General features: G+C 37.2%; 2 protein-coding genes across 3 annotated transcripts; one reads left to right on the top strand and one right to left on the bottom strand.

The window, feature by feature from the left end:
* Positions 1-2,442: 2,442 nt before the first annotated feature.
* On the top strand, positions 2,443-14,427 carry LOC107807136 (ubiquitin-conjugating enzyme E2 2). Of its 2 annotated transcripts, none has more exons than XM_016631456.2 (6): positions 2,443-2,701; positions 3,361-3,494; positions 3,613-3,638; positions 4,107-4,178; positions 4,292-4,380; positions 14,047-14,427. In XM_016631456.2, the coding sequence occupies exons 2-6, from the start codon at positions 3,370-3,372 to the stop codon at positions 14,173-14,175; spliced, it is 441 nt and encodes a 146-aa protein (XP_016486942.1). In that variant the 5' UTR covers positions 2,443-2,701; positions 3,361-3,369; the 3' UTR covers positions 14,176-14,427. The 2 variants fall into 2 exon arrangements, with proteins under 2 accessions (XP_016486942.1, XP_016486941.1); XM_016631455.2 differs by having other exon boundaries at positions 4,107-4,196.
* Positions 14,428-15,025: 598 nt separating this feature from the next.
* Positions 15,026-18,626, bottom strand: LOC107807134 (uncharacterized). Its single transcript, XM_016631453.2, has 6 exons — positions 18,487-18,626; positions 18,280-18,397; positions 16,526-16,883; positions 15,689-16,157; positions 15,558-15,613; positions 15,026-15,420 (listed from the first exon to the last, which is right to left on the bottom strand). Exons 1-6 carry the CDS (start codon positions 18,521-18,523, stop codon positions 15,388-15,390), a joined length of 1,071 nt encoding a protein of 356 aa, XP_016486939.2. The 5' UTR covers positions 18,524-18,626; the 3' UTR covers positions 15,026-15,387.
* Positions 18,627-25,106: the final 6,480 nt, after the last annotated feature.

Raw genomic sequence — 25,106 nt, 5'->3', positions numbered from 1 at the left:
GTTCAAATCAAGTTTTTAAGGCCGCTAGAGCTCGAGCAAACTCTTACTCGGGGACTGTCTGTGAAAGTATAAGGGCTATTTTTATTTTTAGGTGGTCAATAAACTCCGTCCCTCGAGGATTATTAACGGGGTTTAAAAGGGCTAAGTTTTGTTCGAAAAATCGAGGCCCCATTCTCACTCAATTCGAAGTCGCCAGTTCCGGCGGCCTAAGTTTGTATCAAGTCAACCCGGACTTGGTCCGAGGAACAGCAAATGGTCTTAGGGAAAATCATATTAACCAATCAAGAACCGAGGAAATTCCTACAGCTAGGCCCGGTATTTGGACCGATCGGTAAAGTCACGTGTTTAGATTCTTCACAAATGCAAATAAAGGGAAATCCAGCACAAATCAGAGACAAATTGAAGAAACATTTTTGTATTAATAAACGATGATTACAAAAGCTCACGAATGGTCCTTACACATGATTAAAAAAGCCCACGAAGGGTCCTTACACAGAAACAAAGAAGCAAAAAATAATAGCTAAAAGTCTAATCTACTCTCGGAGGTACATCCTCGGGAGCAATTTCTGCGAGAACCATTCCCTCGGGGACCCCATCTCGACCTTCCAAACGACGTCTTCGAGAACCTCCTCCGAAGCGGAAAAAGATGAAGAAGCAGAAAAAGATGAAGAAGTAGAAAAAGATGAAGAAGCAGAAAAAGATGAAGAAGTGGCTGGGTGAAAAATTTGGCAAGTATGGGTCTCGCCATCACTACTATTGGGAAGCCACTTCTTGAGACATTACACCGGTGTGAGATGCAAAAGGTAGTATATGGCACCACCTCACTCCGTGGAAAGCGAAAGGAGTGAAGTGCCACACCAGGTTGAAGTTAAGAGAGGTGAGCAGAAGTTCATGGTCCACATATCCTCTAATACGGGAATAGTTTGAAGCCCCTCTCTCATTATTTCAGGCCAACAACAACAACAACAAATCGGTGCGATCCCACTCAGTAGGGGAAAGCTTTGAGAAAGAACCGTGACATAACTGGCGAGAACACTGCCGTGTGACCTTACGGTCACGGGCTTTAAACATGGGAAATAGAGTTGGATGAGGATGAAGAGAAGAAATGAGTTAAAGGCTGTTGAAGAATGATTGAATGAAGTTTTGGTTCAAGAAAGCTTCCATTTATAGAAAGGTGGCAGCGTAACCGACGACGTTATCAATGCCTTTGGGAAACGTATCGACATGCGCAATCACTGCTTTTTGGGAGATGGGTCGGGGGAGATATTATCGCTTTGAGAAAATAAACCGGCGCTACAATTGAATGCTTCTGGAAAGATGTACCGATGGGACGTCTCAGTTATCACAAAAGCTTACGTCATAAGCATGATGTCATCACGAGAGGCTCGAGGATCGGGCGTCATAATCGTTTCTTATCATTTTAATCTAAGAAACGCGGGGACTATCTGTATACAGTAAAATCAGAAGGTCCGATTTTATGATCGTTGAGGCACCTCGTAAAGACCGCTCCCAGAAGGCTCGAAGTTCAGCTCGGGGTTCGACCCCGAGGGTTCTCAATGATTGACCTCGAGAAAGTGCAAATCAGCGGCTATGATGGACTAACGGGAAGTTCCCAAGGTACGTGACTGAAGCTGACCAAGTCTATTAGGCTAGTTCAAGCCCGTGCCGTGGCATTAAATGGTTGTACCATCCTCAAATCCTTGTAATAAATGTGTCTGTACTATAACGAGATTCCCCCTCATATATAAAGGGGACCCTTATCATTTTGTAAGAAGAGAGAATATCACTTACAACATTCAATACAAGAACATTCTTTGCTCTCTAACACATTCTCTCTTAATGCTATTATTTACATTTATTGCTTACATTTATTGTGTTCTATTGATTGTTCTTCATTTATTGCTCATTATTGGTCATAAAGAACCTTCATCAAAGCTCTCAACACTGTTAGTCCTTCATCGGCTATCCACAGCTCAGTACCTAGCTCGACTTCGATGTCCCGTATAATCTGGCTCGAGGCCCCGATTCTCAGCCACTCGGTTTGCTCGAACATACCGCTTTCGAGTTTTTCTCTTATTTTCTAGTCGTACACTTAGCATCTACTGTCTAACAACTAGCATAAAAATAGATCACGTATTTTTAGAATCATAAAATCAAATTTAATTGTAATTACCATTTTTAAGGTACACAAATATATAATAACATATATATTTACTACGTACATACTAACACCACTCTCTCAGCTCAAACACCAAGAATTTACAAAAAATTCAATAGAATTCTTAACTTAAAAAATAAGTCGCAACCTAAAAACTTAGTTTTGGTAATAACCATTTGCGGAGTGTAATATTCCAAATTTGTAACTATGATTGAAGGATCATTTTGTGGCCTAAAAATTGGAACTAAACTGAAATATCTGAAGGAGGATACTGTGTTTATCATGCAAAGCCAAGTGGGGATGAGTCATGAATTCTTGCACTATAGTGTGATTCCCTAGTGGGACCCGCTGACCGGGTAAAGTGGGCCCGACACAAGGCTCACCGCGCACCTACATCTTCTCAATAATATTCCCCTCTCTCTTTCTCTTCTCTCTCTCCTCTTCGCTTTGCGAACTCCAGGGGCACCTCCGACAACACAAAGCAGGAGTTCAAGGCAGAATCAAACCAAAACCCTAGCTCACCGCCTTGTTTCCTCCGTATTGGTATGTCCATAGATTTCTCAGTAAATACTGTTGTATAAGTGGAATTTTACCTAGCCCTAATTCTTGTGCGCCACAATTGGTTGTTGTAATTTATTTTGCTGGAATTTGAGCTCTTTAACTATAATTAAGCTGAGTAGAATTGGATCAATGAGTTAAGCAAACTGAGAATTCGATAGATACTTGTGGATGAATTCGTGTTAAGTCATATAAATAGCCTTTACATACTTTTGACCCCTACAGTGGTGTTTAATAATGAATGTTTTAACTTAAGAAAAAAGGGAAAACATGTTGAAGTCATAATTAAGTGAATAAAAGTGTGATCTCTAAAGTGTGATCTCTCTAACGGCTTAAGTTTTTGGATGAGATGGTTGCACATTTTGACACGGTATCGAGCTTGGGTTCGAATCCTACGGCCACACCATCAAAAATTTCGGCCTATGAAAAATAAGTAGGCCCGCACGTGAGAGGGCGTGTTTTGAGGCATAACTAAGTAATAAAATGTGCTCTCTTCATTAGCTTAAGCTTTTAGATGAGATGGTCACACACTTTAACAAAATAGAGAAAGCTCAATAGTAGTTCTCTTTGGTTGGCATCTTACCTAAATGATACTCCTCTTTCTTCTTTGTTTGCTTTGTTAATTTTACCTTGTGAATTTGCAGGTGGTTACAATGTCGACTCCGGCTAGAAAGAGGTTGATGAGAGATTTCAAGAGGTTGCAGCAGGACCCTCCTGCTGGTATTAGTGGTGCACCTCAAGACAACAACATTATGCTTTGGAATGCCGTGATATTTGGGTGAGTCATATACTTAAAATGTGTCAAAGATGTGTTTGATGTCGGTTTGGGGAAGTTGTTTTCGTATGGTTTGAATAATCTACTTTCTGGTTTCTTTTCGTTTTGGTGTAACCTGCAGTCCTGATGACACTCCTTGGGATGGTGGTGAGTTATCCTTGCATTCGGTTGTTAGTGCAGAATGGCAGAAGAATGTTAAAGCCTAGTAGTTGGCGCACGTCCACTGTTTAATGCTTAGTTGTCTATACAATTCAATGCTTTTTGAATCATCTCAGCCGTTCCCTTTTCTTAATCTGTCCCTTCCCCGGCCACAACTACGGAAAGAAAAAGTTCTGATGAAATGGTATCAATCGTCAAAAGGAGGTGATACGTATTCTAGTGTTGTAAATGCTTGAATCCTTTCTTTGATCTCCCAGTCCAAGACTCCAAGCATTCCCACTCATGCCTTTTCCATTTGCTTTTGTTTTGTCTGTGTATTACTCTATGCTTTCCGGTAGCTTTTGTTACTTTCCCATCTTTCCGACATAATATGAATTGTATTTATTTTTCAAAATTCTCTTTGTTTTAACATGAATTAGCTAGTTTGATTGTAACTGTACCATTTGAGAACATCAGGTACGTTCAAGCTGACACTTCAATTCTCTGAGGATTACCCCAATAAGCCACCAACAGTGCGGTTTGTTTCTCGTATGTTTCATCCTAACAGTAAGTTGGAGTGGAAGATTTAATTTTTATTTGTTAAATCAAAGAATAGGGAAAGTCAATTTTAAGTCTGGGATTTACCTTTTGTTTTTTTCCAGTTTATGCAGATGGAAGTATATGTTTGGATATTCTTCAAAATCAATGGAGTCCAATATATGATGTTGCAGCTATACTTACATCCATTCAGGTATAGGGCTGTAATTGATTTTTAGATGTCACATTCTTTCAGTTAGCCATGTCTAGAAAAAACTAACAAGAAGTCTTGTTGCATAAGGATACATTTGTTTTGTCCTGAGCTTTACTGTTAAAGCCGATGGTTGAAACCATCACTATGTTATGAGAATTATGTATTGCAAGTAGTAGCTTGATTTTATAGAGTCAGATACATCATCCTTGTGACATCTTGATTCCTATAGAGTCAGAGACATCATCCTTGTGACAGCTTGATTTCCCTTTGTTATTCTTTTGAGCTACATAGCTACATTTACATTCCATATTGCTCATTTTCCCTTTGACTTGTTGTTTATATATGATGATGAAGCAATTGTTAAAAAACTCACATAGATTGTTTCTCAAGCATATTTACCTAGAACTGCAGGTTTTATAGTTCTAGATTGTCTAGAAATGTCTACAACACAGTCTAGTCAAAGAAAGTTTCTGGGAATTTTTTTTTGAAAAGATAACATATCTATTACTAATTAAATCATCAGCACAAAAATTCTGCTGGGAGCCAAAATGTACATCATGTAGAACTTAGGCAAAAACCAAAAGCGTAACATCCTTGTTCTTCTCACAAGGAGCCTAAGACTTCTATGATTGAATCATGGTCATCAATATATTCTAATTTACACCAATAACTAAAAAGAAGAGTACAATTCATCTTAATCTTCTGTGTAAATCTGCTTGTATCTTCAAAGCACCTTGCATTCCTCTCCTTCCATACTGTCCACCAAATAGCTGCTGGGACAAATTTCCATCTGTCTTTGTTAGAGGAATTTCCCCCTGTATTCCAACTTTCCAGAAGTTCAAAGGTTCTTCCTGGCATTGTCCACCTAATACCCCTTAGGTTGATGAACAATTCCCACAACTGTCTGGTCACTCTACAATGTAGAAACAGATGGCCAATTGTCTCTGCATTTTGTCCACATAAATAGCATCTAGAACAAATTGGCAATCCTCTTTTCCTAAGATTTTCCTGAGTAAGTACTGCTTCATTAGCCGCCAACCAAGTAAAGCATGCCACTTTGTATGGTATTTTAACTTTCCATATGTGTTTCGAAGGCCATGAACTGTTTTGAGGCACCTGATTCAAATCTTTGTAGGCTGAACTTACTGTATAACTTCCACTGCTGTGCTTCTTCCATGAAAGAGTGTCTTCCCCCTTTTGCAATCCTCTGCCTTGATCCAAGGTGTTATAGAATTCTGCAATTCTAGGCAGTTCCCAATCTTGAAGTAGTCTTCTGAATGTTAAGTTCCATCGTTGAATCCCCCATACATCCTTCACTGTAGCTCTTTGTTGCTGATTCAATGTAAAAATGTCAGGGAATAAAACCTTCAAACTTCCTATTCCCAGCCAGTTATGCTCCCAGAACGATATTTTCCTTCCATCCCTCACATTAAAATTCAGTTTGGATGAAAGACTTGGCCACAGGTTCCTAATTGATCTCCATAAACTGGTTCCAAAAGGATTCTTCACCTCCCTAGTCATCCAGAAGCCTTCTTTTCCATACTTCGCTTTTATCACCCTTCCCCATAGTGTTTGCTCTTCCCTTGTAAACCTCCACAACCACTTCATTAATAGACATTTGTTTTGCCTTCTCAGATTTTTGATTCCCAAACCCCTTTCTTGTTTACTAATGGTCAACTTTTTCCATTTAACTAAGTGAAATCCTTTCTTCTCTTTATTTCCATGCCATAGGAAATTCCTTCTCATGACTTCCATTCTCCTTTCTACACTTGCAGGTAAAGGGAATAGGATCATGTAGGTTGGAAGAGCGTCTGATACAGAGTTAATAAGAACTAGTCTACCTCCCAAAGAAATGTATTGTGCTTCCATCTGGCTAACTTTTTCTCATATCTTTCCAGAATTCCATTCCATATATCTTTGGATTTGCTTTTTGCTCCCAAAGGCATCCCCAAATAGATAGTAGGAAAAGAACCAACTTCCCCTCCCAAAATGTTTGTCAGGATTTGTATGTTAGGCACCTCATTAACTGGATAAATTTGACTTTTCCTCCAATTAATATGAAATCCAAAAACAGCTTCAAAGAGGATAAGGATGATCCTAATGTATTTTACTTGACTTTCCTCTCTACCCTTTGGGGTAGGGGTAAGGTCTGCGTACATATTACCCTCCCCAGACCCCACTTGTGGGATTATACTGGGTCGTTGTTGTTGTTGTTGTTGTTGTTGTTGTTGTTGTTTCCTCTGCACCACACATAATTAGAGTATCATCCGCATATTGAAGGTGAGTAATTTCCAACCTCTCAACTTGACTACTTGCAATATTGAAGCCCTTAATCCACCCATTGTTATGTGCAGTTTTCAACATGTGGTTCAGCCCTTCCATTGCTATTATGAAGAGAAAAGGTGACTGGGGTCACCTTGTCTCAGACCCCCTTTGTGAGGGGAAGAAACCTTTTGGGGATCCATTGATTAAAATAGAGAATCTAACAGTACTTATTCAAAATTTCATCCAACTGATCCACTTTCTTCCAAAACCCATCTTATGCAGAATTCCTAGGAGGAAATCCCAATTGACATGGTCATATGCTTTCTCGATGTCTAGCTTGCACATCATTCCTGGATCTTTTTCCTTAATCCTGGAATGTATGCATTCATTAGCAATCAATACAACATCCATAATTTGTCTCCCTTTTATGAAAGCCATCTGGTGTGAATCAACTAGTTTGTCCATCACTTTCTTGAGCCTTTCCGTGAGAAGTTTAGAGATCAACTTGTATATGCTTCCTATTAAGCTAATAGGCCTGAAGTCTCTTAGCTCCTTTGCTCCAGTCTTTTAGGAATCAGAGTCACGTATGTGGCATTAAAACTTCTCTCAAAAATTTCATGCGAATGAAAATTTTGAACAGTTGCCATAATGTCTGACTTGATCACCTCCCAGCATTTGATGAAAAAACCCATAGTGTATCCATCTGGCCCTGAGGCTTTGTCTGCTGCACATAATTTCAGGCATTGTAGGACCTCTTCCTCCTCAAAAGGGCTTTGCATCGCTTGTTGTTCTTCTACAGAGATAGTGGGGCAATTAGTCATACTGCAGGTAGGTCTCCAGACCTCAGTTTCAGAGTACAATTTCAGATAAAAGTCAACTATCTCTTTTTTAATGGCTTCTGGTTCCTCAATGGTCTCCCCTTCCACTACCAGCTTATCAATGTTATTGCTTCTCTTGTGTGCATTTGCAACTCTTTGAAAGAACTTGGTATTCTTATCTCCCTGTTTGAGCCAAAATGCTCTAGATCTTTGTCTTCAAGCAATTTCTTCCCTTCTGGCATATTTTTCAAATTCCATGAAGTGCCTTGCTTTCCTGGCCTTCTCCTCTTGATTAAGGTTCCTTTGTTGCTGAATAATATCCAGTTCAGTGATTTGATTAAGAATATGATTTTTTTCTCCCTCTTTAGATTACCAAAATTACTATTACTCCACTCTTTTAGTTTTCCTTTGAGAGCTTTGAGTTTACGAGCAAGAATATAATCTGGTCTTCCTTCTATTTCAAATGATGTCCACCAGTTTTGAACTCTAATTGAACCCTTCAGTTTCCAGCCACCAATTCTCAAACTTGAAGTAGGATTTTGTTTGCTCCCACTTACCACATTGTAAAATTAAAGGGGTATGATCTGAACACACTCTGGGGAGAATTTCCTGCTTGATGAATCTGAAGCAATCATTCCATTCCACTGATATGAGGAATCTGTCAATTCTAGATGTCTCCTGTCTGCTCCCACCAGCCCATGTGTAATTTCCCCCTTCCAACTGAAGATCAACCAATTCCATGTCTTCAATGAAATCTGAAAATTCTGTCATTGCTCTAGTAATTCTAGTTCAATTCCTTTTTTCAGAAGGAAATCTGATTATATTGAAATCCCCAGCAACCACCCAAGGTCCAATAAATAGACCCCTAGCAGCCCCAATCTCCCACCACACTTGTTGTCTTTCGTTAACACAATTGGGAGCATAAACTCCTATCATGTGCCAGTTGAAATCTTGGGTTAATGACTCAAACCTACATGTCAAAGAGTAAGACCCGGTAGCTATCACCTCCCCCTTACAAACTTTACTGTCCCACAGCATTATAATACCTCCTCTAGTACCACTGGCCTCCAATTGCTCATACTTTACTCCCCTGTTACCCCATAATTGTTTAACCAACTCCTCTACATCTCCCTCTAGTTTTGTTTCCTGAAAACAATAAACATCAGCTTTCCATTCAGTGATCAAGCTGCCAACCACCCCCCTCTTAGCTCTACGATTCAATCCCCTCACATTCCAAGATATAATCTTGATATTCATTGATCCACAATTGGAGTTTCTTTCCCCCTATTCCTAGCACCAGTGCTTTTATATTTCATATCAATGACCAGACCTTTCAATTCATTAGTGCCTTTTCTCTTGGGTGTTTCCATGGGAATGGTGTTCTCTTCTTGTCTTTTAAATTGCCTGCATCTTTCGATTTTCATGAAAAGTGCCAGAGCGTCCTTTTCACATCCTTGGAAGTCAATTCCAAATTGCTTGCTTAGTTTCATTACATTTTGATGGACCCATAAAGATGCATCCATCTCGGATCTATCTCCTCTTCTTGCTCTTGAATTTCCAGAGTTTGTGCTTCCTCAACTGACCAAAGTTCAGTCTCCATGGGATCAATTATCTGCATGTCACCTCTATCTCCCCAGTGTCAAATTGTGAACCCTCACCGTCAATGTTGGTCATGGCATCTTCATAGTCATCAGCGTCTTCGTGGATTGCAATCTGCTTTGTAGCTTGAAATTGGGAAGGAGATATTCCTCCTTTGTTCACATCTATTGTAGAGCTTGTGAAGGACCAAAAGTATTTACCTCAATTTCCACAAATAGTGGGTCCAAAGTATTTGAGGAGGACATAATGTTTTGGACTGATGATAGCAATTGGGCCTCGTTAAATAAAAATGAGCCCGTAGAGTTTCCTTGCACTTTATCTGGTTTATCTGAGGGTGGTTACAATATTTTGGACAGATGATGCTAATTGGGCCTCATTAAATAAAAATGAGCCCAATAAGTTCCCCTGTTCCTTTTCTTTTTTATTCCCTGTGATATGCTGGGCCGGTGCGAGCCCCGAAACCATCAGATCTGTGGCCCTATTATCATAGACTGTTTTTGATGTACCCACATGCCCATCCCTTCCTATATTACAGTTGTTTTTTTCAGCAGAGTAGGGCTGTATTGCCCGTTGGTTAAAAGCCACCCTCCTTTCTTCTTTTTCTACAGCCACCCTGGTCGGAGATTCACACCAAATAGGAATGGTAAGCCTTTATCTGCTATTTTTATCTCCTTCGGAGCACTAGTACCATCACCTTTGATTTTGTTTCTTGCCCATTTAAGATGATTTTTCAGAGATGTTTCTTCCTCTGTTTCCAGCCAACCTCCACAGTGGTCTCCGATAGCTTTGAAAATTTTCTCAGTCCAAAAGTGCAGTGGAAGACCCATGGCTTTGATCCATGTTGAACCTCTTGTTTGCAGGGAGGAGCAGCACCCGGAGGTTGGAGACCACCATTCCAGAGAAATTTTCCCGTTTCCACCTCCATTCCCCTTGAAGAATGTGTTCTGTCATGTGTTTGTTAGGGAACTGGAACAAGAACCTTGATCCACCCATCTCATATACATCAATTCCAAAGACTTTTCCAGGAGCTCACCGACCACCTCCGGATATCAGCAAGAGTTGGTTTCTATACCAAGCCTTCCTCGAAGCTACCAACAACACATCTACCTAGCAGACCTTCATCAGCATTTACAGCACCACCAGAAATCAAAATTCTATTGTTGGGGCCTTTTGTAATGTGTGCTTCATTAGACTCCTTCGTCTGCCATTTACTGGTTTTAACAGACTTTGTATAAGAAATTTTGGAATCTACCTTTCGGGGGCCACTTGTAATAAATGGTCCTCTGTCTGCATTGATGAATCTCCTATTCTTTAATGCAATATCATTCCATCCCGCATTAAATGTTACTTCAGGAATAATAGTTACTGATCTTTTGTCACCTTGAATTGATACGATGCTAATAAATCTTCCAAACTTGTTGTTCTTCCTGGAACTGAAAAAGATCGAGTATTGCTCCTTTAATTTCCATTTCCTTACATGTGTGCCAGCATCTCTTGAAGCCTCCTGAAGAACAAAGCATAGCCACTCCATTGTTTTCTAGCTGAAAGTTGTTCTACGCATCAGATTATGGCTCCTTTACCCATTCGAACCATGTTTCTGCCCTTGGCTTGAGTCGTGTAATATCATAAGATTTAAAACCTGCTGCAAAATAAATCCTATTGTCCCCCATAATGAAATAAAAGAAGTTTTAAGATTAATCATGGATGAATGATTAATAGTTTCTGGAAAATTTTGATCATAGAAAAACACTTGTAACAGAAGCCAATGTGTGAATGTCTCTCTATCTCTATATATAATCTATCAGGCCAATGTCCAATTATTTCTACTAGGGGTTGGTGACTCAATAAGGAAAAAAAACCTAACTTTTTCTTCTATCCAATGCCAAAATTCGTTTGTAGTGGGTCACGGTCCAAAGGCTCAATCAGACAAAATAACTAGTCCAAATACCCATTATCACATTGTCAAGTACTTTTTCCACTCCATGTGTTATCAATATGGAGTTTAGGCTCTCCATGTATTGATAACTGGCGTTGAGGATTTCTTTTTCTTTTCTTCCTTTTAGTACCAGCTTGGTACCGAGTTTATAATAAATAAAAAATAAAATAATAATAATAATAATAGTTTGCATTGAGGAGATAGAATCAGAGTCTTGTTCATAGTCTACTTTGGAGTTTACGAGTCTCTCTATGAGTTGACAAATGACATGAAGAGATGGAAGGTATGAGAGTTTGTTGATTTATCTTTTAAATTTAACTTAGTGATTATAAATAGGCATTTTTTTAATAAATAGGCATTTAAAACCAAAGGAGACATTGAAGAGTAGCATTCCCATTTTTCCCTTGATGACATGACTTATTGGGGCTCATTTGATATAAATTGTTCATTTCTTCAAGAAAGAGAAAATGAAAAGGCATATGGAACTCTCACCACCACTTGTCTAAAAAAATACTTTTGCTACTTTGCATATATTTGGCTCACATGTCAAAAGTTTTATACCCCCTCTATTCCAGTTTATGTGAACCTATTTTCTTTTTGGTCCGTTCCAAAAAGAATGACCCCTTTCTAAATTTGGAAACAATTTAGTTTAAACTTCCAATGTTGCCTTTAATGAGAAGCTTTTATAACTACACAAATACTCTGGACCCATTTTTAACTTGTTTAGGATCACAAATTCCAAAAGTTTTCATTTTCTTTTAAACTTCGTGCTCAATCAAACAGGTTCACATAAAGTGGAACGGAGGGAGTAGATAATTTCAAAAATTCCGTGCCCAATCAACCACATTCGCGTACAAATGGAACGGAGGGAATAATAGTTTTTAAATAACATGCTTAAGAATATGAGTCTTTTGATGTCTTTGGTTAGTGGAAAGTAGTGGCAGATGGAGTAGTAATCTACGGCTGCCATTGAACCAAATATTTGTTATACGGAGCATAGATTAATATGAAAAACTACTAAATTTTTTAACGAATATTAAATTCTGAACCCATGATTTTTAGAAGTACAATGAGTTCAATGCTAAGAACCTTAAAAGTTGAACCCATTAAGTTTAAATCTTGAATTGCCTGTTCGAGAAGTGTCATTGGAATATGACTTGCATTGTTGTTGTTTAATGCATATTATATTCAATCTTGTGTTAATTGATGCTTGCCTTGTATATACCGAGAGTAATGCTTCATTATTGTCTCTGATTAACTATTGTTAAACTCATGGTAATGATGGGTTTTGTGGCTTGTTACCTTGATTATCTAGGCATAAGAGAAATCTCTTAGAGCTGATATGTTTTCTCTGTCACTTGGAGAATAAAAACTTTCTAGGAGCTGTTATATTTGTCTTGATTAGAAAGGATAACATACTTAGTAAACATGCTTGATCCATTCATGTTGATGGAAATTGCACTGTTTGTGATCATATATAGTATCCATACCTTGAAATAGTGTCTTCTATGGTTCACTTTTAGTGTTTTCAATTGGAACTTGAATTATTAGAGCCATTCTATCCCTGACTATATTAGTAATGTGGTCAAAATACTCTTGTTTCTTTTCTAAATGATTTTTCATAAATCTAAATTTTTCCAAATATTGTTCTTACTTTCAATAACGATGTCCAAGTGGAGAATGTTGGAATTGGACTGTACGTTGATTGGTTATTGACAGAAAAGGGTAGTGGTTTGACCCAAGTCATAAACAAAATATATAAAGCCTAATCATCTAATTGAGTTGTGTGTGTAGATAAGTGAGACCCAATTAATTATAGGCTTGAAGCTTCTCTATAAATACAGACCAACTTCCCTTCCTTAGTTGTTGTAAGAAAAACCCTAAGCATATTTTGCTTTCTTTAATACGTAGTTAAGGGGGTGCGATAACTCAGCTCTATTAGTTCTCCCGGTATTGATTGTACATGGTAATTAGAGATTGTGTACTTCATGCTTAATTGTCGATTGCCACAGCTGTTGGATCATGGAGCGAAACTGTATGTTTCTTTAACCTTAACTCGATATTATGCTCGTATTTTGTGTCATTCACTACTATGATCACAAGTAAATTTCGTACAACTTATTATCAGGTGCAAGTAATATTCTACATGAAGATGTTTACTCAATCCATAACTACTGGTGTTTAACTTTACATGAATTCCTCTCGCTACCCAACACCCACCCAAAACAAGAAGAGAAAAAACTTAGAATCGTGTACGATGTTGGTGCTTGAATATATTGTATGAAAAGTACATCCATTAATGAGGTGACCAACTTCTTGTGTGTATTTGGATGTTGACAAGGATAAAGGTTTATCTTGGCCGACTAAAAATGGTATTAGACCCCTATCTTAATGTATTTGTGTGTGCATATGTCTCTCTGAGATTACTTGGAGTCGCAGTTCAAGGCATAGATCCCCAAGCAGATGTAGAAATTGTTATTACGTGGATGATACACATACGCTTAAGACTCTAGGCATATTGTCCTCCTACTTTGCCAGATTCTTGATGGAAGCTCTGTGTCAAACAAATATTGCTTCCTAACCTTAAGTGAGGAGTACACACTTAAGGTTTTGCACTCCTTAGTTTTAAGCATTTTAAGTCTGCTGTACTGCAGCAGGGAAAGTGTTGTTGGTAGACCTCTATTTGCTCATAAGGATCTTGCTTGAAATTTGCATTAATTTGGACAATCCTTTGCTGGGTAGATGGAGAGGAGACAGGGTGGTAGTGGTGCTGGATTATACGTATAGGATGGTCATTTCAGAGAGCAAAGTTGGTGAGAGGGCAAGATGATAATCCGCAAAAAGTGAGTCAAGAGAGTTGAGCTAAGCCGTTTGGTGTATCCTACTGGGGACACACGTTTAGAGGAATATTAAGAGCTTGAGTAAGACTATGGCGCTCTTGTACTTAGCCACAAATAAAAGAAATTTGAAAAATAAGAGTTACAAAAACTTTTAAAATTAAACCGTGGGTTTCTTGTTTGCGAATGACTGACACTCTTATTGTTGCAGTCATTGCTGTGTGATCCCAACCCCAATTCACCTGCAAATTCGGAAGCAGCTCGGATGTTCAGTGAGAATAAAAGGGATTACAACCGCAGAGTTAGAGAAGTTGTGGAGCAGAGCTGGACTGCAGACTGATTCTAAGGAAGAAAGATGTCATAGCTGACCGCAAATCAGGAGCACCAGGGCTCATCCATGTTACATTTACAGATTGAAACCTCTTCTTTGAAATTTTATTGGAACACGTTTGTTTTGGCCCTAGTATTCTGGCTTGGTGCTGTTTGCCTTATCGTTTGCTGCATTGCATTGACAAGCTCCTGTAATATATGAATGTTCGTTTTGGTTTAAAAATGCAAGTAACTTTCTGTACGAAGGGAATTGGTTTTCATATCTTATTTTGTTATCCCTTAAATTTGAATAGTTTCAAGCCTTTAGACTTGAATCAAGCTGCACCGGTGATCTTCGTAGAGTGAAGGAGATGACATTTCGTTGGTATTTAATCCAGCTATCAACTTCCACATTACTTATATTAATCAGCATATTGTTTACAAAGGTGTTCAACTTATGAGCTATTGATTATACTTTAAAGCAGCTTTAGTCTAGCAGTAGGGGTATTAAGGCAAGGTAGAGAGCGTTAATTAAACATGTAATGATCACGGTATTCTCAGTCTTCATATGGTAACACATCCATTTCTTTTTTTCTTGGTAGGATAAATTCAGTACAAGATCATAGGAAAGCGAAGTATGTACTTCACAATAGGAACAGAGATGAATCCTATTCACTTGTTGAAGGTGTGATATTTCACCTATCAAATATAGCAGCGAAAGATTTATGCTTGTAACGAGGCAATATCACTACTGTCGCGGGGCTTTGGGCAGGCATGATTCAGAACCAGACACAAATTGCCTTAGTTGTTGATTTCACGCTAACTTTACAAAGATGAAAACCACTCGATTTGGAAGAAAAGATTCAAACAATAGGAGTTAAAGATGCAAATGCCCCGGAGTTTCACATCTTGAATCAAAAGCTAATTCAATACACTGTGATTCAGATGACAATCATAATGCCTACATCACAGGTAATATATATTAACTACTTCCAAGTAGTATTCAACTGCAAAAGCCTAGAAACTGTTGAATAAAAGAACACTGTACGTCTAGCATGAATGCCAATGCGAAACTAGACAGCTGTATAATGACTTTGGTTAAATTAAAAAAGAGGGAAAGGAAAGAAAAAGAAACAAACAAACACACCAAATACAATATTTTGGAATGCAGACTTCAGATCCAGACACTTGAATTTTGGCATCTGACATGATATACTAAAAGAAAAGCTTCCTGCTAAAAATTTCAGGTGCTAATCACTTCTGTTTGTGGAGCATCCTGCACAAGTGTTTTATACCAGTCAGAACAATTAAATGCAATAAAAAGATAGAAGTTAAACAACTAGGATTAATCAATCCATGAAAAAAGCTTCTCTAGCTCGATCAAAATGAAGTTAAATCATATTTTGTCCATACCAGATTTTCTTTATCTTCTTGGAGGACTTTCTCTGAAGTGCAGGCATTATCAGGCCCTGTAAAAGAAAAAATTAACAAACTTCTAGCTCAAACAGCTGAATGATTTTTAACCAAACAATACTCATAGCTACCTTCTCCTTGAGCAGATCTCCTTCCCTGTCTTTTCACCTTATCCTTATTTGGTTCTGGCTTAACAAGTTTTTGAAGTTTCTCTTTTGTGGTACGACTTCCAGCTTTTTGTGTAGATGTAGCAGTTGCAGCAATTTTGTTTACAGAATTCCGGGTCCTAGGCGTGCTTCCAATCTTTGGAGTCTTCTCCTTGATTGGTTCTTTAACTAGTGCAGTTTTAGTTGAATCTTTATTCAAGACTCTGGATAGCTTTCTCTTAGTGTTGGCAACAGAAGAAGAGCAATGTATGTCATCATTAGATGAACATGTCTCTTCTTTAGGCGCATGAGTGCAAGTCTCAGAGACTTGCAATGGCTGAGAATCTTGTAGAATGTTATAGCTATCAAACAATTGTTTCACTGGCTCCTCAAGTTCCACAAGGCTGTGTCGTTGCACATAAGATTTCAGCTCATCTCTCAAACGTTGAAAAGGCTGAAATTGAAGCAGAAAAATAGGCAAATATTTTCAATCACATGGTTCAATTAACCAACTACAAAAGCCAAATTGTTGCTGAAAACCGAACATTTGTGTTTATCCACATTGCAATGCAAGGAAGGTGAACAACGAGCTTACTAACGGAAATCAACTACTTGATTTTAAGATATAGTTTCGGCTAAAGCAAGGAAATGTGGAGGAGATTAATGGAACAGTGAAGTCTGTAGCACTAGTCACTACCAAGTTTTCAAAGATTGTATTACGGTTGAAAGGGGGATCAACAAAGGTGTCACAAGAATGTCCATTAGCTCGTGATTTTTTCAATGAAGTAACTTAGTCATGTGGGAGAAGATATAGTATCATACCTCAGAGCCAGCCTCCAAAGCAAGTCTGAAAAAGCCAAGGGAAATTGAATGCTTAGCAGCAGATTCTGAAAGCTTAATCTGTGATAGCCAATAGGAAGCTGAGGATATAAGGTCATATTTCCTTCTAATTGAGGACTTTGAAGCATTTGAAAATGGTGCATCTGATTTTCCTTGGTTACTAGTTGATCTCTTTGCTCTAGTCTCAGAAATGGGAGTTATAGTACCAAGTGGTCTAGAAGCCGGGCTGGCAATTGGCTTGGAGGAAACAGACAGCCTTCTTGGAGGCTTCGCAGATTTTTCCTTACCAGAGAGATGAAGGGAAGAAACACTCTTACTAACACTTGATGCAGGTCTTCCCCTGAAATACAAATGAAACAGCTAGTAATGTAAGTACACACATCAGGGCAACCGATAGTTAGGCTTAGAAATTAAAATAAGAATTAGGAATACTAGGAAGAGTTGCTGCATCTTTGGCAACCTTTGTCTGATTTAGCTCTCATTTATTAAGAATTTGCTGAAGGCGGAGAACAAAAAAGAAAAGAAAATCACCATTCTTTTGCTAGTAGAAATTGTGTCATTGTATTTTACAAATTTTCTCCAAACTTGCATGCATCATGATTCAGGATAAAGCTGACATTAGAAATCAGTAGAATATTCTGCAAGGAGAAAACCAAAATTTTTTCTCTGGAATCAAAACTAATTTTATTGGAGGAGTTTGATTCTACACTGTAAACTGTATGCAGTTCACACAGAAACTACCACACATTAAAAGCGAATGCGAGTTAAAACAGCACAACCAGCCAAGTGAAAGGTAAGAAGACAGTAGCGCCTACCATATTTCTGCTTTCTTTCAATTTATACATAAAAACTAAAGTTTCAATAACGTACTGCTGTTATCGTAGGTACATAAACATTTCTACGCATCTGCTGATTGTGTAAAGCCACATACTGTTTATGAATAAGCCTTCGTTGCAAGTTTCAGCAGCCTTAAAAAGGGGAAATTCAAAAAACAGGTGATCAAGGTTGGGAACTTTTCACTGTATCATCCTAGGTGGACATCAATGGCGCACCCAGGATTTTGTGCAAGCGGGTTCAATCTTAGAAGTACATAACTTTCGTCGTAAAATAGTAGTTGTCAAGTGGGTTCAAATAAAATATTTATACAAAATTTACACAACTTTAATTGTAATTTATACATATACATATTATTATTTTTTGATGAAGCAGGTTCAGTAGAACCCGCTTGCCACCACATGCGTCTGCCACTGGTGGACATATACAGATAGATATACGTGAAAAATTCTGAAAGTATTGTAATGTTTAAGTTCAGAACCCATATTTGCAAAGAATTCAGAACATTGAACCCATTAAGTTTAAATTATGGATACGCCTCTGACATCATGTTACAGGCAAATCAATCAACAAACGATCACTGGATCAAATAAGATTTCATCTCATTTGACATGGCAGAAGATCATATATGCAATTTCAATGAGCTTTTTTCTATTTCCAGACAGAGACAGTAACAGATAATAAGTGATATCCTAATTGTTAAACCCGGCAGAGTTGGTAAAACACCAAGAAAAGAAATCCACTCAACTATATATCTGCATTCAATTGCCCTTGCACATCGCAATTTCAAATCAAAATTCATCAACGTATAGATGCAAGTGTATCTATAATCTAAAACTAATACTAGATAAATTAGATATCTACATGAATATATATAGATGGAGGGGGAGAGAGAGAAGAACCTTGCAGAATTAGCTGAAGAGTTGGAGGAATCAGTCAGAGGCGGTTTCTCCTCCTTTGATTTAGATGCCGATCGCAACGGATATCGCAGAAGTTTCGATGTTGATCGCCTAGCATTGGCTGCACAAAAGAAAAATCAAACACATATAACACATACAGATGCGTAAAATCAAATTCTAGCGATCAAAGAGAAATTAAGAGAGTGATACCAGAAACAGAGGATTGATCTTTAGCTGACTCTTCCATGATGAATTCTAGGGTTTCTAGAAGATAGAAACAAATGATATGTGAAGATTGGATGAAATGAAAATGAAGAAATTGTTGCTTATATGCAGCGTTGTTTGAGCGGGAAATGTCACAACTGCTTTAAAATCAAATCAAAAGTCGGGAATATTAGAACGGCTCCTTGGGTTGGGCCCGTCTTGTGGGCCCAATACAGGTCTGCAACTTTGGATTTCAAATTTTGAAGAATGCCTTACCGTTAATACAGATGTGTTATTTGACGGGCTGAGTTGGCAGATTCGACTCAATATTAACAAAACTAGGGTGTGTTTGGTACCAAGGAAAACATTATGTTTTCTAATTTTCTCATGTTTGGTTGGCTTAAATATTTTGGAAAATATTTTTTTTATCAACTCACTTTCTTTCAATTGGAGGAAAATGTTTTCCTTATCAAGAAAAGGGAAAACATTTTCCAAAATTCCTTGTCAACATTCCCACCCTCACCAACCCACCCCACCCCACCCCCTCTCTCAAAAAAAGGTTTTTTTTTCTTTTCAAATTTCAGTTTTTGTTACCACCCATCCTACTACCCCTCCACCCCACCCACCCCACCCTACCCCTACCCTCCACCCCACCATACTCTCCCCTCTCCCTCCCCCAAAAAAATTTTAAATATATTTTTCAGTTTTAATTTTTTTATTTATCTGTTTAAAGGTTCAAAATTTTACAAGTACCAAAGTTATGCTTGTTTTTGTTATGAAAATAATTATATTGTGGATGTTCATTTAATATTCCGCTATAAATAATCTTCCTGAAGATATTGTGGATGTTCATTTAGTACTCTATTGAAGTTTATCTACAAGCAGATGATGCAGGCAGGTTGCAAGCAACTCAATGAAATGATTTGCAGCAGCTTCTTATTAAACAGGCAGGTTGCAAGCAGCTCATGCAGACAACTTACAAGCAGCTCAAGAAAAGCCTTGCAGCTGCTTCCTGAAAAGCCTCGCAGTTGCTTCCTTTCTTCTATAAATAGAGGAGTTTTCACTTCATTATGTACTTCAGTTTGAAAGTTGAATAATATATCAGTTTCTCTTTATACTTGTCTTTGGTTTATTAACTTTACAGTAATTATTTTATAATACATTATCAGCACGAGACTGTCATTTTGAGCACTTACTTCGAATTTAATTTCTATTTCAGTGTTGTTTGAAACTCAAAACGAGAAAGCAAAGAAAATCAAAGTCAATAATGGGGCTATTCTCCTATACTGTAGCCGGTGGCAGATTCATACTAATCGGTGCTTGGGAATCTTTAATCTCCTCCTCCGCTGCCCTAAAAAATTCATCATCGTCTTCCACTTCCCAATCGTTGACAGAGAAGCAAGCCCAAGATTCTGTCTTTTTCTTTCATTAATCACCTTTTGCTTCACTTGCAGTCATGGCAGGTGATAATGAAGTTAACGCTGCTGAATCTAAGAGATTGGTTCCACTTAATACATGGATTCTTATTTTCAATTTCAAAATGGCTTACAACATGTTACGGTGGTGATATGTGAATATCACTTACATATGGAATGACCAAATTTGTGTAAAGTAATTTGAGCCTTTTGCTTATATTTGGTTTAATAGCTTTATCAACGCTTGCTTGGTTATATGCTATGTATGCAGTATCTATTTTGGTATTTATTTTTATTCGTATTATCTTAATAAAGGGTTATAAAGTGGATAACATCGTTAGACCCACTTAAACTCCAGCAGAGTTTGTAAGAAATATACAACCATCAGAAGTGGTTGTATTTTATATATCTCATTGTAACTAAATTTTGTTAACTACCAGAAGTGGTATATGCCTATGACCACCAGAAGTGATAATTTAGACTTTCTATGGTTATAATTGAAGATAAGCTAGAGAAAATTCTCTATATTATATGCATACCTCGATTTGCTCCTGAAGTAGCAAATATCTTAAAAGAGGTTCGAAGCATCACAATTTGATGTGATTATGCACGTTCAGATAATTATGTTCCATTCCCTGAAGGATGAGAACTTTGATAAATATTGATAATTCCCAGAAGTGAATGTGACAATGTTAATAAAGCTTGTAAATATGAACGTGCTCTTGGTTGTGAAGACATCACAACTCACCTCCAGAAGAGAATACAATTGAGAGAACATATCCTTAATCTTTCGTACTTCAAATTTGCCCCTGAAGTAGTAAACAATTGAAATTTCTTCCTGAAGCAGGAAAATATTATAGAGCGATGTAAATACTGCAACTCACCTTATAAAGAGGTAGAATAACAAAGGATATAAAATATTCAGATATTAATATCGTTTCTCCCTGAAGGAGACATTTATCACAAAGTTGGTGGTAGAAATACTGAAATTCTTAACTTTTTACATTTATAAATTTAGTATTGTCTTTCTATTGTTCATATGTTAATAATTTTCTCTCATGATACCATAAGTGTCTGAGCAATATTTGGCAGTATAAAATTTATCAAAAGCTCCCAAAGAGCTAACTGTTTGTCTAGAAGACACATGACACCAGTAGTGTCCGATAAATATAAGATTGTGGATAATAAATGAAGGCACTCGAAGAGCTTATATAAAAATATGTCATTCATATTATATGATTCTGGTCAAAATATATGTTGTAGTAAACCTGAAGTTTACTAATACAAATAGTTATCATATTGAGACTACAAATGATTGGAAGATTGAAAATCTTCATGTTTCCACAATCATATGGGATAAAATAATACGTATGTGAAAAGTGACCTGCCTCATTCTTCAACTTGTACTACATCACATGTCACAGTAAACTAGAAGTTTACTAATGCAAAAGCAGTCACAGTAAATCAGAAGTTTTACTGAGGCAAAAGTAGCTACACTAACCGGGAATTTACTGGGGCAAAAGTAGCCACAGTAAACTAGAAGTTTACTAATGCAAAGTTTATGCCATAGTAAACCAAAAGTTTACTAAGAGAAAACACATGTCATGATAAACTTGAAGTTTTCATCTATCATTTTTAAATGAGCTATTTGAGAATTCAGATAAGCATATACTGAAGAACTAGAAGATTCTTCAAGAATTCTCTTGTATTGCTTGTTCTCATTGATTATACCAGCTAAAGTTGGGACTAAGACCCCTGAATTCTGAAATATATAAAAGGTGAATATGGGTCTATTCACCTATCATGTGAACCACTTATAGATGCATATATGAGATGGTTACATGTGTGATTATTGTCAACCTGCAGTTTGACATTTGAAATTGCTTTTCTCAAATAAGAGCATAATTTTCAGATTATGAAATCAAGATAGTTCATTTTGATGACGTTGGATTATATCCAAGCTAATTTAGCATTGAATACCTCCTATTAATTGCTTATGAGAACAAAGTTTCATGTGTTGGTCTAAGATTTTTTTAAATTGCATACAACAACATTTGTATGCATCAGACCAACAATATATGATAAGTTATCCCCTTATAATTGGTTTAGGATCAGAAACCAATTTTTTTTACTATCTAGTAACTTTTGATGCGTAGTATATGATTAATTTCTCTGCCACAAAGCACAAAGATAGGTTTCCCAAAGAAAATTTGGGATATATGTTAGTTTTTCTAACATTAGGGGATGGAATAAGCAGTTGAAAAATATGTTATATGAATCAAATTATCATTAGTATGATCCTCACTCAGAAGATAATTCAAGTCAAATGCCAGAAGCACTTGCTGATCCAAAATTAAATATCATATTTTTGCTGCAAAAGCTCCTAGTAAAATTAAAGTCCCTGAATGATGGAGTTTACTGTACGTATGAAGCATGGTAGACCAATCGGTTCTAAAAGTAACAATCCTTAAAAAGAATAGGAGAAAATGATTAAAATGATCATAATAAGGAGGAAATAAGCTCTAGAAGAGCCCACGACATAACATTTCATGAAATTCTTGAAGAAGTTTAGATACCTGAAAATAAAGAAAGTGATGAGATCTCAACAAGTTATGTCGCTTGCGAACCGATATGAAATGATCGTCGACGATATATTTGGTACAATATAGTGCACAACATTATAAAAGATTGTGAGGATCGAACCAGCAGCCCAGATACTTGAAAATGTCATGCCATTTAAATGCAAGTCATAACCTATATGACTCATTTGATTAAATCTATATGAATATCCCTGAAGGTTTTAAAATGCATGAAGCATATAGTTCAAAGTCTCGATAAATGTACTCGATCAGATTACAAAAGTCATTGTATCGTTTAAAGTAATTAGGGCGCATGTGGTATAATCGCCTAAATGAATATTTGCTGAAAGAATGTTATAAGAGCTCCAGAAGGCAATTGAATATCTTAAGAAAGAATTTGAGATGAAAAATCTTGGAAAGACAAAACTTTGTCTTGGTCTGCAAATTGAACATTTAGCAGACGGGATCTTTATCCATTAATCTGCCTATACAGTAAGGGTCATAAAATGCTTTTACATGGACAAAGCGCACCCATTGAGTACACCAATGATTGTTCAATCACTTGAAGTGAATAAGGACCCATTCCAACCTCCATAATAGGATGGGGAACTCCTTGGTCATGAAACACCATATCTCAGTGCAATTGGTGCACTTATGTATCTTGCTAATGCTACAAGGCCTGTGTGATGACCCAAACTGTCATCTTTAAATTAAATCATCATCTCGGTATTTTAAGACCTTGAAAAGCGGTATCAATAATTCTTCGACTTGCGTGCACAGTCCATATAATTTTCCGGAAGGTTTTCATGTGAAAAATGGATTAAATTGTGAATTAGAGCTTTAAAACTCAACTGAGTTGACTTCAGTCAAGATTTTGAGCAAACGAACCCGGATACAAGTTTTGACCATTTCGGTAGTTCCGTATCGTGATTTGGGACTTGATCATATGTCCGAATTGAATTCGGAGGTCCCTAGATCAAATTATCGGCATTTAACGGAATCTAGAAATCTAAGGCTAAAGATTTCTTAAGTTTGACCGGAGATTTGACTTTTGAGCAAACGACCCTAGATTAGATTTTTGATGATTCCAATAGCTTTGTATGGTTATTTCGGACTTAGACGTATGTTCGGATTTAGATTTGGAAGTCTGTAGGATAATTTGACGCATTTTGGCAAAAGTTGAAAAATAGAAGATTTTTGGAAAGTTTGACCGAGGGTTGACTTTTTGATATTGGGGTCGGAATCTAGTTCTGAAAATTTTCATAGCTTCGTTATGTCATTTATGACTTGTGTCCAAAATTTGAGGTCAATCGGACATGATTTGATAGGTTTCGGCATCGAATATAGAAGTTGGAAGTTCTTAGTTTTATTAAGCTTGAATTGGGGTGTGATTCACGTTTTAGCATTATTTGATGTAATTTGAGGCATCGACTAAGTTTGTGTCATATTATGGGACTTGTTAGTATACTTGGTTGGGGTCCCATGAGGCTCAGAATAACTTTGGAAGAGGTTTTGGAAGATTTTGGCGTTTTGAGCATAAACATGTAATGATCCAAAGGTCCATTTTTAGTTATAGAGATCAAAATTTGATTTCAAGACTTCCGAGATTTTGATAATGAATTATAGGAGTGATCTGGAAAGTTTGGTCTAATTTCATCAAGTCACGATTGGGTTTTTAATGCAAAACATGAGTTAATTATTTAACGAGTGAAATGGGAATCTCACTAAGCAAATGAGCTCCGAATTGAGTTTTGATTGAAGGACTATGTTCGTATTACTATTTGTGACTCATAGGAACAAGAATCATTGAATTCCGAGTTCGTATGATGGAGTTAGAGCCTCTTTAGTGAAATTAAAGACTACTGGTGCAACAGATCTGGTGTGCACCTTTAACAACCAGATTTGACCACTTTTAGCGACATGAATTGACTTTTAGCGACCAGAATTGGGGTTTTAATGCTATTTCTATTTTTTAAGCTCATTTTGACATTTTTGGTGAAAGAACACGGCTTGAGGCGATTTTTGAGCAAGAAATCATGGAAAATCTTGAGGTAAGTCACTTGTGATCATTTCTACTCCATAATATTGAATTATCATCGAATAATCCGACTAGATTACATGTTTTTGAGGTGTAAATTGGAGATTTAGGCCTAGGGATTTGAAAATAAGATTTGAAGATTTGGAGGCCGAATTGTTATCGGAATTTAGTAATTTTGGTATGGTTAGACTCGTGGTTGAATGTGTTGTCAGATTTTGTGAGTTTCGTCGGATTTCAAGACGTGGGCCCCACGGGCAAATTTTGGGTTAATTTCGAATTTTGTTGGAAAATTTTGTTTGAATTAACTGTGGCTAGATTCAGCTCAATTTGAGGCCGATTCGAGGGTAAAAGGCATTTCGGAGTAGGAGTTTTGCTCGGATTGAGGTAAGTAATGATTGTAAATGTTGTCCTGAGGGTATGAAACCTCGGATTTCACATCTTTGTGCTACTTTGAAGTGACACACACGCTAGATGACGATCGTGGGGTCGTGCACCATTGGGGATTGTGACTTAGTCCATCCCGTATGACTGTTAAACCGCGTATTGGATTGAAAATTGTTTGATATCATTGTGTTTTGGAAAGTATTATCATGT

This window comes from Nicotiana tabacum, chromosome 8 (genome assembly GCF_000715075.1).
Source record: "Nicotiana tabacum cultivar K326 chromosome 8, ASM71507v2, whole genome shotgun sequence".
NCBI classification, from domain to species: Eukaryota; Viridiplantae; Streptophyta; class Magnoliopsida; order Solanales; family Solanaceae; genus Nicotiana; species Nicotiana tabacum.
This window is presented reverse-complemented; position numbering and strand designations above follow the sequence as displayed.